Source organism: Drosophila kikkawai, chromosome 2L (genome assembly GCF_030179895.1).
Source record: "Drosophila kikkawai strain 14028-0561.14 chromosome 2L, DkikHiC1v2, whole genome shotgun sequence".
NCBI classification, from domain to species: domain Eukaryota; kingdom Metazoa; phylum Arthropoda; class Insecta; order Diptera; family Drosophilidae; genus Drosophila; species Drosophila kikkawai.
Window position 1 is genome coordinate 7521560 of NC_091728.1, and position 13239 is coordinate 7534798.

Below are 13239 nucleotides of genomic sequence, written 5' to 3' on the forward strand. Positions count from 1 at the left end.
TACACTCGCCAACTGATGGCCATTATCAGCGTCATTATGTGGCATTAGGAGCCGCTCCACCCTGATGACGATGATGATGTTGGGCAGCTTATAGTTGTATGCGATTTATTCGTGGTGGCCCTTCGCTTTGGCCCCGCACACAGAGAGTGTGTGAAAAAGTGCATTTGAGCTCATTTAAATAGCATAAATTAAGATGCTTAAGCTCATTAGGTGAAAATTTTTAATTAGCCAACACAGGACCAAAGCCTTGTAATGACCGTCGACTGCCAGGTGCCCTCTCATCCTCATTGGGAGGGTTAAAAGGAAAAGGGACGGCTTATCAGTCAAGTGGAGCTACAAATTATAATAATTATACAGCTAATGCAATTCAAACGAAAATGCGTCATCTAAAGAGTTATCATTTCCGTGAAATGACGTAGTTAGATAAATAAATTATTTTCCTAGTAATTTAATCTTGATAATTAATGGTAAGCGAATAGGGGAATAAATTCCTGTAATTATTTGTATACCATTAATGATGCCTGAAATTGATAAAGTCTGCAAATGAACTACTTGCTCAATATATACCAAAATTGTCTATAAAAACACATCCCATGACAAACAGTTTCCTGCCTTAAGAAGCCTTAAATCCATACAGATTTTCTTCTATACACACACCAAAGACAAAATAATCGAATTTCTTATAGAAACACCAGAGGCAAGAGATTACCCTAGAGGAAAGAACTCCATTTGCCTTGGCAATAGTTTAATATCAGAGATTTATGGTCCCATAAAATGGAGAGTGAATTTGCGAATAATTTTAAATGAATCATGTGCTCCGGTAATCAAGCGTTGCCATATCAACCAGGGCACGTGACTCGTGATAAGACCGGCGTACTTAAGACGGTTTCCAGAGAACGCTACCAGATAAACAAAGCACTTGACTCCCGGGCTAATACCAATTGAGCAGACATAAGGCTGCCAGCCAGCCAGCCAAACAGCCTTCCCTTCACACGTCTCTTGGCCAAATCCTTGAGTAATCCTCGCATATTACACAAAGGTAGAGTGGTTGTTTTGAGTTCTGCCGCTCCCAGCAGGAGATAAGCACACTAAAGCTGGCCGAAATTATTACGGTTGGCACTTGGCGGAACTTCGAGACCTTGAAAAGGATTGAATCTCTCGCATTTGAGATATCTTTGCATACCCCTAAGAAATCCGGCATTAAAATCTTTATGGGAGACCTTTAACATTTTTAAATTGATAAGGTTACTTTTGTTGTAATTAGTATTTGCATTATTCACTTGGAAATTCATTGTGGCTTAACTTTGTTAAGTTATTAGAAATCCTGGCTTTGTAAAAGTTGAGATAATAAATATTAAAGGATTAAGGTGAAGTATTGAACATTTTAAGACAATTTTATATCAAAAGTATAATTACGAAACTTTTAAATAACCTATTGTTCAGGACTTTAATATCTCATTCAACTCGCTGAGCTATCACCTTGTGTTATGTACAACTGTCCATTCCCCAATGATTGATTGATCACTTCGTCCATCAATTGCTGGCTCTTTAATAAACACACTGCAGCAGTACCATATCAGCGGGTGTCATATTGTTGCAACAGAATGGAACACGGACCCACCCGAATGGTGTCAATCAGGTAATGGAATTGTGCGACGTTGGCCAACTCGTGCTTACACTCAATCATTGATAATGCCACAATAACTATACGAAAATTGACCGGTGGGCTGCCATAATTGTGTTTCGGTCCCGGTTATTCGCCGATTACCTTTTCTCATCGGCGATAAGCCAATGCCAGCGCCTATCAAAGGCGTTCTGTTCCCCGGACTGTGTTGTTGGCTTGTTCAGCAATCCACAATCGCAAAGTGGTTTGGAGCTTGTGATAAAAAATGTAGTCACAAAGATTATAGCCAGCTCTCTCATACAGTGAAAAAATACAGATTTTAAGCAAGTATAATATGTGTTGAAAAAAGTTTAATCAGTGCTTCGTCATAAAAACATTTCCTTTTTTTGTAAATAAACCTAAGTAAGCAATAAAAAAATAATATATACCATAAGTAACATTTCGAAATTATTTTAAAATATAAATTTCCTTGTAATTTCTGTGAATTCCTAAAATATATAAGCAAAAGAAATAAACCTTGACATGAGGCACACTCGAGACCAACTTAGCTTGTTATCAGTTGAAAATTCCAATTAAATTCTAATATATTTATAATTTTAATCATTTTTTTCACTGTAGCATTTTACCTCGTTCGGCGATTGTATGTATATAGGGGTATATATTGTTTAGATTAGCCCCAGTATAATTGGCCATCGAGCTCAACAGGTCTTAGGCGATCGCACAGTTCTTTCTGCACCGTTGAGGTGGCAGGTCGCGAAAAATTATTAACTCTTCCTTTTTCTCTGGAAATTAAGTTTCTCCTGCCGCTGTGTGTAAGTGTTGTGATCCTTGAATTATCATAATGAATAAAGTGTGCTCCAGAGTTGAGTGTATGGTTTCTATAAATTATTTCGGAAACACTTGTGATTAATTTTATGACCCAATAATGTGTGTATGCTATTTCGAGACTCATACGCCACGTTGGCAATCATGGTTGCTAATAAGTGTGTTAGCTTAATTTCTTGGCACACACACAGTCATTATCAGTGCTCGCAGGGTTAATATTACGAGGTTATCAATGTTGTCCGAGATAAGCGCTTAACTGGCCGTAAATTAACTATTCAGCCGTGCTAAGGAGCTGCTTGGCACGCAATGATTTTAAAATTCCTGACAATTGCATTAAAGTTAATGGTAATTTGACCGACGATAAGATATCTTAATTGATTCTTGATAATTACTCGCCAACATGCGTTAAACATCGATTCCCATTCGCCTGACACACTACACAGAACTATAAAGTGCTATATATGTGCTCTATATGGCGCCATAATTGCCCTGTGACGTCAGAGCACGTGATGGATCATATGAGGGTAGCAGCAAATTGAACCACTCAAACGTCAAGTTGAAAGTTGCCACAAACACAAAACGATTGCAAGACGTCGATGTCGATAATATTTTTACGGCCCACGAACGGATTTCTTAATGAGCCCCGTAACACCGGCGCGCAATCCGAACACCAATCCCCAATGAACCCCTAATTGCCGACATAAACCAGCGGGGAATAGAACTTCAAGCCCGGGACTTTGCTATCCGGTAATCAGACATTTGCGTGAAGTTCGCCCCCCCAAAGATTTATGGGCAACTTAAAGGCAATTGTCTGGTCTGTGCAGATTTATGGCTAAGACTGATGTACAAAACTGAAACCGATAAGCACAGGCTGGCTTTGATTTATCCATCTATGACCACGAGCTAAGCCCAGTCCAGTCAGCTGCATTGAACTGTTTGTGGCAATTATAGGGAAAGGAATCAGGATAATTTGCAAATAAATTTTACATTGCCTTACAAGGAGACTGAGAAGACTTCATATACATAAATAGGAAAGACTGGGAAATACATATTAAAAAAAAAGGGTTATAAAATAATGTCCTTTGGAAATAATATTCGTTTTTAGGCAAAAATATAGTAACATAAATTTAGATTTATGGGTAAGACTGTACTAAGGCAGTAAATTTAGAGGTCATTATTTGTTTAAATAATAATGTAGTAATTTTATTTATACAATTGTATAGTTTCAACATTGGAGAACGCTATGTTACCTTTGCCATATTTTATTTAAATTTTCTTATTACCAAAAAGAACTAGTTTTTGAAGAATATTTGAAGTGATATAAGTGAAAAAATATATTAATATAAATTGAATAATAATGATTCAATAATATTTGAATTAGTTTAAATAAAAATATTAAAATATTTCTAATTTAATTTAATTTATTATTAGAACTTTCTTTAAACAACCCAATCTCTTCTAACCCTTAGTCCAATTATTTTTCCTCAAAAATTACTCACTTTTTATAATAATATCACTTAAAGAACTCTATTTAAACATTAAATATTTTACTTTTCTGACATTCAACAATTTATTGAGCAATTCGAAAATCAACAAGCATTCTATTAAATTCCATTTCTATGAAGTCACTTCCTGTTGCTGTAAATCAAATCTCTCGTATCTCCGGCAAGCTCGGAAACTATCGAAAAAAACAGCCAAAGTGAGGCCACAGACAGCGCGTCTCTTTATCGGCCAGTCGAGAGCGAGAGTCAATCATCGCTTTATGGCCAGACAGGCGGGGCAAAATCACAGCCCGGCCAGTGAGCCAACCATAAATATCGACAATCTGGCATGCCCAAAACAGTTATCAGAAGACACTCACCTCCGCGCACCGCAACGCACAGGTCCTGGGCGTGCGGTAATAAGCATTTAATGCAATAAAAGACTTTCGGGGCTTATTTATAAACCAACTGATTGGCGGTAATTGTTAATAATTTCAAATTATTAATGCGCTCAGCGCTCAGTGCCCACTCCAGATAGGGTCTGTATACCGCCAGTAGATAACCACCGAGGCGATCTCGATAGCCGCCGAGAGGCAACCTCTAATCTAATCTAGTCGGTTCGGTTCATTTCGTTTCGGTTCTGTCCTGTCCTGTTCTGTGGAGTTCCACTTAGGTGATTGATTGCGACATGGGCAGCGACTGCATTGAAGTGGACCACCATAAACAATGTGCGTCAGATGGATCAACAATGTAGATACCCCATGACAGACGCAGGCCCATTAAAGAGTCGTCAAAACAACTCATTATGTCAACTGATTACACTAATATAAATAATATAACAATATAAAATATTTAAAATAGATATTTAAGTATTAAAATTGAATATAAATTTATGGTAACAAATAATAAGCTATAAGCCTCAGGTTCACTCATACAACGGTTTTTGGTAAAATTCCAGTTAAAACTCACACTAAGCGTCACTTATGTGCCATAAACTGATTTTACTATTATTGAGTCATTATTATCATTAGTGGAAATATTGATAACTATCACCATGTTTGTTCCCACGTCTCACTGGGCTATAAAAGTGGTAAATAACTGTAAACGCACACGTTTTTATTTGCAAATAAATTAGTCATAAATGCAATTACTGATTAGAAATTTTATCAATGGTTCTACATTGTTGTAAGTTCAGGTATTTAGATATTTAAATAGTTACTGTGAAATACATTATCTAAAATATTTATTGATTTGTTATTTGCATTAAAAAAACACAATTAAATTCTTAGAAACTAACATAAAATGAACTTAACTTGAATTTCTTTTCTTACTCAATACCTTTCCCTCATTTCTTACAGTGATACCTTGATACCAACATGGGTGACATGTTCCGCAGCGAACAGATGGCCCTGTGCCAGCTGTTCATCCAGCCGGAGGCAGCCTACGCCTCCATTGCCGAGCTGGGCGAGAGTGGATGCGTCCAGTTCCGCGACCTAAACGAAGATGTCAGTGCCTTTCAGCGCAAATACGTCAACGAGGTGCGAAGGTGCGATGACATGGAGCGTCGCCTCCGGTACATGGAGTCTGAGATGAAGAAGGACGAACTGACGCTGCCCGAACTGAGGCCCGAGGATGAACCAAGTGCTCCAAATCCACGCGAGATCGTGGATCTCGAGGCTCAACTGGAGAAGACCGACAACGAGCTGCGCGAAATGTCCGCCAATGGGGCCAGTCTGAATGCCAACTTCCGGCACATGCAGGAACTCAAGAACGTGCTGGAGAACACCGAAGGCTTCTTCTCTGACCATGAAGTCATCAACCTGGACTCCAACCGTAAAGTGGACCCTAACGATCCAGCCCAGGTGCAGGGAGGCGCCCAGCGCGGTGAACTGGCCTTCGTGGCCGGCGTGATCAAGCTGGAAAGATTCTTCAGTTTCGAGCGCATGCTGTGGCGCATCTCCAGGGGAAATATCTTCCTGCGAAGAGCCGACATTGATGGTCTTGTAGAAGATGAAGAGACGGGACGGCCCGTTCTGAAGACCGTCTTTGTGGCCTTTTTCCAGGGCGAACAACTGAAGCAGAGGATCAAGAAGGTCTGCACTGGATACCATGCCTCCGTCTATCCCTGTCCCAGCTCCCATGCCGAGCGAACGGAGATGATCAAGGATGTGAACGTGCGTCTGGAGGATCTCAAGCTGGTCCTCAGCCAGAGTGCCGATCACCGCAGCCGGGTGCTAAACTCTGCCTCGAAGCACATGCCCCGCTGGTCGATCATGGTGCGTAAGATGAAGGCCATCTACCACATCCTCAACTACTTCAATCCGGACGTGACGGGCAAGTGCCTGATTGGCGAGGGTTGGGTGCCCACCAACGATATTCAGACCGTGCAGAATGCCCTGGCCCGGGCCTCCAAGATCTCGGAGAGCTCCATTCCGGCCTTCATGAATGTCATCGAGACGAACGAACAGCCGCCGACTTATACGCGGACCAATAAGTTCACCAGTGGCTTCCAGAACTTGGTGGACTCGTATGGCATGGCCTCTTACAGGGAGGTGAATCCCGCTCTGTATGCCTGCATCACTTTCCCCTTCCTGTTCGCCGTGATGTTTGGTGATTTGGGACACGGTCTGATCCTGCTGCTCTTTGCCGCCTGGCTGATCATCAAGGAGAAGCAATTGGCTTCGATCAAGGAGGAAATCTTCAACATATTCTTCGGCGGCCGCTACATCATCTTCCTCATGGGTATCTTCTCCATTTATACGGGCTTCATCTACAACGATGTGTTCTCCAAATCGATGAACATCTTCGGTTCCGGCTGGCACATGAACTATACAAGGGCAGTCATCGAGGATCCTACCCTGAAGTCCATAACCCTTAGGCCCAACGATACGGTCTATAAGACCTATCCCTTTGGTATGGATCCCATTTGGCAGCTAGCCGACAACAAGATCATTTTCCTCAACACCTTCAAGATGAAGCTGTCCATCATTGTTGGCGTGCTGCACATGATTTTCGGCGTCTGCATGTCGGTGGTTAACTTTGTTTACTACCGAAAGTATGCCAGCATCTTCCTGGAGTTTCTTCCCCAGGTTCTCTTCCTTATGCTGCTCTTCGGCTACATGGTCTTCATGATGTTCTTCAAGTGGGTTGTATACAATGACACTGTCGAAGGACCTCTCTCGCCAGCATGTGCTCCCTCTATTCTGATCCTGTTCATCAACATGATACTCCAAGGCTCTCAAGATACACCCGAGCCCTGCGAGGAGTTTATGTTCGACGGTCAGAAGACACTGCAACAGATCTTCGTGATCGTGGCAGTGATATGTATTCCCTGGATGCTTCTGGGAAAACCACTTTACATTATGATCCAGCGCAAAATCAGCGGAGCTCCGCCACCAAAGCCAGCGGGCGAAGGAGGCGGCGGTGGTCATGGCGACGACGAGCCCATGAGCGAGATCTTCATCCATCAGGCCATCCACACGATTGAGTACGTGCTGAGTACGGTTTCGCACACGGCCTCCTACCTTCGATTGTGGGCCTTGTCCCTGGCCCATGCACGTAAGTTAACAATTTATTATGATTACTTTATAACATTAAAATAAATCTAATTATTATGTTACTTTATTTGCAGAGCTCTCTGAGGTGCTGTGGAACATGGTGTTCTCCATGGGCTTTAATTCCGATAACTACATCGGCTCCATCATGATCTATATATTCTTTGGGGCCTGGGCAGGGCTCACTGTCGGCATCCTGGTGCTCATCGAAGGACTCTCGGCCTTCCTTCACACACTGCGCTTGCACTGGTAAGCTTGGGTTAACTTTATCCACTTTTTTAAATGGACTATAACCCCGAATCTCTTCTCGCAGGGTGGAATTCATGAGCAAATTCTATGAGGGCGCTGGTTACGCCTTTGAGCCCTTCGCCTTTAAGACCATCCTGGATGTCAGCGAGGATGACTAGGGAGGAGTAAGGACAGGAGAGAATGAGAATGCGCAGGACGCACTTCCCCCAAAAAGCATTTTCCGTTTATTTCGTTTCGCATCCTTCGTTTTTTTGCACGGAAAAAATAAATTTCGTTTGATATGCATATTGAATACCACTGAGTTCCTGTTTCTGCTCTTGTCAGCCGACGACAAATGTTTGTCATATGCTTTCAGACAGTCTTCCTCTGGTCATCCGAGTGACAACTGCAGACAAGCCCACACAGAACTGCACATATCCGAAGCAATCTCAAAGCAAATAGCCTGGCTATCCTCAAAGGCGGGATTCCTATGCTCTGTGTGTGTTAGTGTGAGCTCGTCTTTGGCCATTTTTTTCATTAGCAAAGTTGTCATATGGTGAAATTATGTTGTCAGTTTGACTGTCCATAGAGCATTGAGTTGTGAAATTGGATACTCACAATTTAAATAATAATACTATGACAGATGGGATGCCGTGCTGCAAATGGACAGGAAGTGGCCATAGTTTGGTTTGGTTTAGATTTAAGAAATTGATATAGAAAAATTATTAAATTCCTGCCAGCTTAGATGTTCAATTTAAACTGTAAATCTCCAAGCGAAAAATAGGAAAACCTTTTGAGTTTTCCATTTACGTGAAAGTTTGCTTCCTCTATAACTGTTAAATGGCGCGAAATTCTTTTCAATTTCAATTCCAAGTTTCGGTTCGAGGCTTTGTTGGTTTTATTGGCAACCCTTAACCTGCTGCTTTAGTTGTTTTTGTTGTTAGACTGCCTCCTCTGCAAGTTGCCAAATATTTGCATTCGAACTCAATTGGTTGCGTTTTGTGTTTATTGCCTTTGGTTGCTGGCAAAAATTGAACGTGTCCTAGTCTGCATCTATCTTTTTTCGGGTTTTCGTTATCGTTGCCATGGCCATTGCCCTCCTGCCAAAAATATTTTCGCGAGCATCGGAGTGTTGACAACCAGGCAGTGGGCATTGGCCAGGTGAATGCGGAAGGTGGACAGGTGATTCGGGCCAAAACACACGCAATGAAAATACGAATTCAAACAGGCTGACAAACGCTTTGAACCCGCATGTCAAACGCTGTTTTCCCAGCAACCGAAAAACAACAAAAGCAGCTAAATGGACAAGAATTACGTGCTTTAGGAAGATTGAATTGTAAATTCCCTTTCCAACTAACTTACCTTAGTTAAATTACGCTACTTAAATATAAAGAAAATATTTAGGCAGGATTTTAGTAAATATTCTTTGGCTGAAATAAAGTTTAAAATAATTTATCTTTATTAAATTGAGTATTTTGGGTGTATGCTTTATTGCGAAGTATTATGTTTTCAAATGCTAAACCAACTTCTAGGTTATAATCTACAAAAAATAACTACCTGAATTTTCTCTTACTATCCAGACCATGCCGAGGCTTTGTCCCAGTGGCTGCCATGGTTTCAGCCCGTTTGTGCAGCTGACATACTGGTCAAGTTTTGTGCTCTGCGAAAATAGAACATTTCGCATTACGTATACGCCACGTATCGGCTGCAGCATTGGGAACAAATGCCGCCCAGAACAACAGCGGCAGTCATCCAGACGATCGGCATATAAATATGGCTACGAAATACATTAAACAAATAAATGTTTGTGCATGCAGAGACAGTTGGACTGTGTGGCAGTTGGTCGTAAATTATGTGCGCTGGCCTAATGCATTTGGCCTCGTATTAATCAATGTTTGTGCTGGTCCGTTTGTATTTGCGTTTTTTTTTTTTTTGCGCTGGACAACTGCGGCATTTGCTCGTGCATTTGTTTTAATTTATTTAACTGGCGCAATTATTTGCATTTTGTTTGGCCACGAGTTTCCTTCGATATTACTATTTTTCGCTTTTTTGTTGTATTTTGTTTTTTCCTTTTTTTGGCAGTTGTCGTTTGATTTTTTACGCCTGCCGCAACAGCGTAAATATAAATCAAACTGCATTTGTTCGGTGTCGCTGATTTGCATTGGGATTTGTTTATAAATCCGCAAACACATTTGAAATCGAAATAATAGCTATTCTCCGTGCCCCATAAATGTATCCATAGATATGGCTTTTTAATTGTTCGACTTGTGCATATTTTCCTTTTAAAATTTTTATTATTTCCAATGGCATATGCAGCCAGCGGGCGCCTAATTGAATACCAAAGCGATATAGTTCAGCTAAATGCCATTTTTTTGTACTGACCCCTTTTATGTTAGCTTTCAGTTCGGGATTTATTATTATTTAAGGCTATCAAATAAATATGCAATTTGCTGAATTGCTTTGATATAAATTTAATGAAATATGCCAGCTAGTTGTCTATTTTCATTGCGACTTTATGAACTTTTTCGGCTGCCTTTATACCTATCGAAAATCAAAGCATAAGCTCAGATCCAGATCAACTTTTTGGTGTCCCAATTTTATTATCACTCGCCACAAAAGCCAGGGCCAAATCACCGAATCCCAAATTACCCCGGCATAGGCCTTACCAGATTTTACGACACCGACAAAGTCCGTAAATCAAAAGCAGATAATTTTCCAACAGCTTCACTGTCTTGCGGCCTCACCTATCCCGGCCAACCGGAGGATACGAAGGAATAAAATAATTGTTCAGTGAGAGAGAGCCACAAATTATAACATTTTTACGCCGCTTCTTTTTCCCTTCTCGGCGGAGGCCACTAAATTTACATACTCCATGACGAGCTGCCGCCCACTCAGCTGGACGCACGTTCCAACTTTTACGGGGACGGGATTGAGGGTCTACAGGGTAAAGAGGAAAAGCGGCCACGCCGGGGGTTAGGCAGGAAAAGTGTGTGAGCACAATTGCGCGTCATAAATTTGAATTATTGTGCTCTTTGCATTTGACAACGACTTAAAAGCACTTGCAGCGATTTGGGCCAGCTCCGTCCAGTTCAGTTCAGTGAAAACTCCGAGGCAGTCAGCCATGAACATGTCCTTGAGACATGTACGAGAGACCGGTGATACACTGTGGGAAAAATATGAGGGGGAAATGAATTCTAAGACGAAATTAAGAGGTCTTTAAACTATAAAGGAAGTTATCTTTTTTAAAAGCTTTTAATAAATGAAACAATTACTGTCATTATTTTTAATATATTTTTTTAAGTATTTAACATAACACAACAACTTTAAGCACTATAACAATAAATTAAACATTATTAGAGACATAAATAATAGAGTAAAAAATTATCTTTATAATTTAATTAAAAACTCTAATATAATAAAAATTTATTTGTATTATTTCAAGTGTAAAAAACGCCTCACAACCTCGCCACCGCCATCTTTTTGTTCGCTCTGCCTGGCTGCACAGTGCTGCCACGCCCACAAGAAGAGCAACAACAATGCCAGGGACATTTTTAGTGGACATTTATTTTATGCTCGAATCGCATTGAAATTTACGCCGAAGGCGCCAGGCTTTGTTGATGATGAAGTCGGTCAGCCCTGTGCGGTGGCCTGTCTTTTGTCGGGCCATAAAATTTTCCCCCCAGCCCATCCAACGAATGGGCTGCCAGCTTCCTTTCAGCATCAGCATCAGCTTTCTGGATCAGAAGCCGGAGCAGAAGCAGTAAAGTGCATTAGCCATTTTAGCACTTGACGCACATTCATCCACCAAACGGTGCTGAAATCCCCAGTCCTAATTAGCCAGAACTGCAAGGCCAAGCTCGGCTGCAGCTCAGTTGTCTTAAAGTGTTAAAGCATTTTGGGCCCAGGCTTCATCTCGGCTCCGTCTATCAGATGGAAAGTGACAGACAGCTGAAAACGGGATTAATTTGTCACTGAATGCGAGCTGTGCTGACAGCCAAGCCCAAGCCACAAATTGCTCGAGATATACATTCTTGAGTAGCGTCAAAAGAAAGCCAAGTAATTTGATATTTCCACAAATATATATTATTTTGTGTGGGGTAGTGGGAGGAGGGCGTTGAATTGACCATGTTAACAATAAACAATTGACCACATGACATGACAAGCAACGAATGCGCTGGCCAAGAATGTTTCCATCAAAATGTAAAGTGAGTGAAATGAAAATCGAATCGAGAGTACTTCATACTTGTAATAAATAATAATAAAAATATATTTTGGGACCTTATAAATAGCACACCAAAATTTAATTTGCTAAAATTAATATTTTAGAATAGTATTATTAAATAAAAAAATAATTTTGCTCATTTTTAGTGCTTTATAAAGTTTTAAATGAAGAAAACTAGGCAAGTTATGGCTTTAACATTTTTTAGATATTAAACAAAAAATTTTGAAATATTTAATTAAAGCTTACTTGAAGTCAAATTGAAAGCATTTAATATTAGTTTTGTTAATTAAACTATTTTTTTAAACCTGAAAATATTTTTTCGAATATTTCTTTAGCATTTAATTTGGAACATTTTTATTGTTGTGATCTATTTTTTGTATTATTAAGCAATTTAATCAGTATTCCCCGACTACCATTGACTGCTGAGTATCAAAAAACGCTTGTGGGCTGCAATAAAACTATTAAACGTTCCAGACTCATACATGGCGGGCCTCTTTGTACTCGTTCAATTGTACAGCAATTTTATTTGTACGTTTTTTGGTTCATTTTGGCCGTATTTTCTTTTTTTTTTTTGTGACTCTGGGCCATGTCTGCACAAATGTTGCATAGCAATTGCTTTGTGTGTTCAATTTTTGGCATAACAACAAACAAGTGCACACACAGTCGCCCACATAGACACTCACGCACACACTCTCAGTTGGACAGCAACAATGGGCAGTCAAACAAATGAACAAGAGCGCACAAATTTTGCAGCTGTCAGTAGCACAAGCCAGGACACGAACCAGGCACAACAGGAGGCACAAAGCAAAATTTTTTATTTGCCAAAAAAAAAAGGAAAAAGGAAGAAAAACGAAACCCGAAATTGTGGTTTAAAATAATTTTTTTTTGTTTTCGTCTTATTTTTTAGTTTAGTTTTCTGAGAAATGCAATGGCCAGCAGCCAAAATCGTTTTTGTCCGAGTGGGCGTGGTCGCAAATTGTTAAATGCTTAGATGTCTGCAAAGAATTTGTCGCCAAGAGGCGTTCGGAATGGATTTTCCGTTTCCAGCTGCCGTCACGTATACGTAATATGGCCGATGGCAGCTCCCGAAAGTATGCACCACAAAAAAAGCGGAGTTCTTCCACGCGAATAGATGTTGATAAATGTTTTTAGTCACTCCACTTCGGCCTGGTTGTATGAAAAATGGGTTATTGATAAATGGCATATTGTTTTAGTTACCGACAAGTTTTTTTCCAAGTCTAGCGAACAAATTATGACGAATGCCGGGCATTTATTTTGCTATTTTTTCTTGTAGTTCCATGTTTT

The 13239-nt window shown here is 40.4% G+C and overlaps 1 protein-coding gene across 1 annotated transcript; it reads left to right on the forward strand.

The window, feature by feature from the left end:
- The first annotated feature begins 2321 nt into the window (after positions 1-2321).
- Vha100-5 (Vacuolar H[+] ATPase 100kD subunit 5) lies at positions 2322-8025 on the forward strand. Its single transcript, XM_017177372.3, has 4 exons — positions 2322-2436; positions 5289-7488; positions 7562-7733; positions 7798-8025. Exons 2-4 carry the CDS (start codon positions 5307-5309, stop codon positions 7889-7891), a joined length of 2448 nt encoding a protein of 815 aa, XP_017032861.1. The 5' UTR covers positions 2322-2436; positions 5289-5306; the 3' UTR covers positions 7892-8025.
- Positions 8026-13239: the final 5214 nt, after the last annotated feature.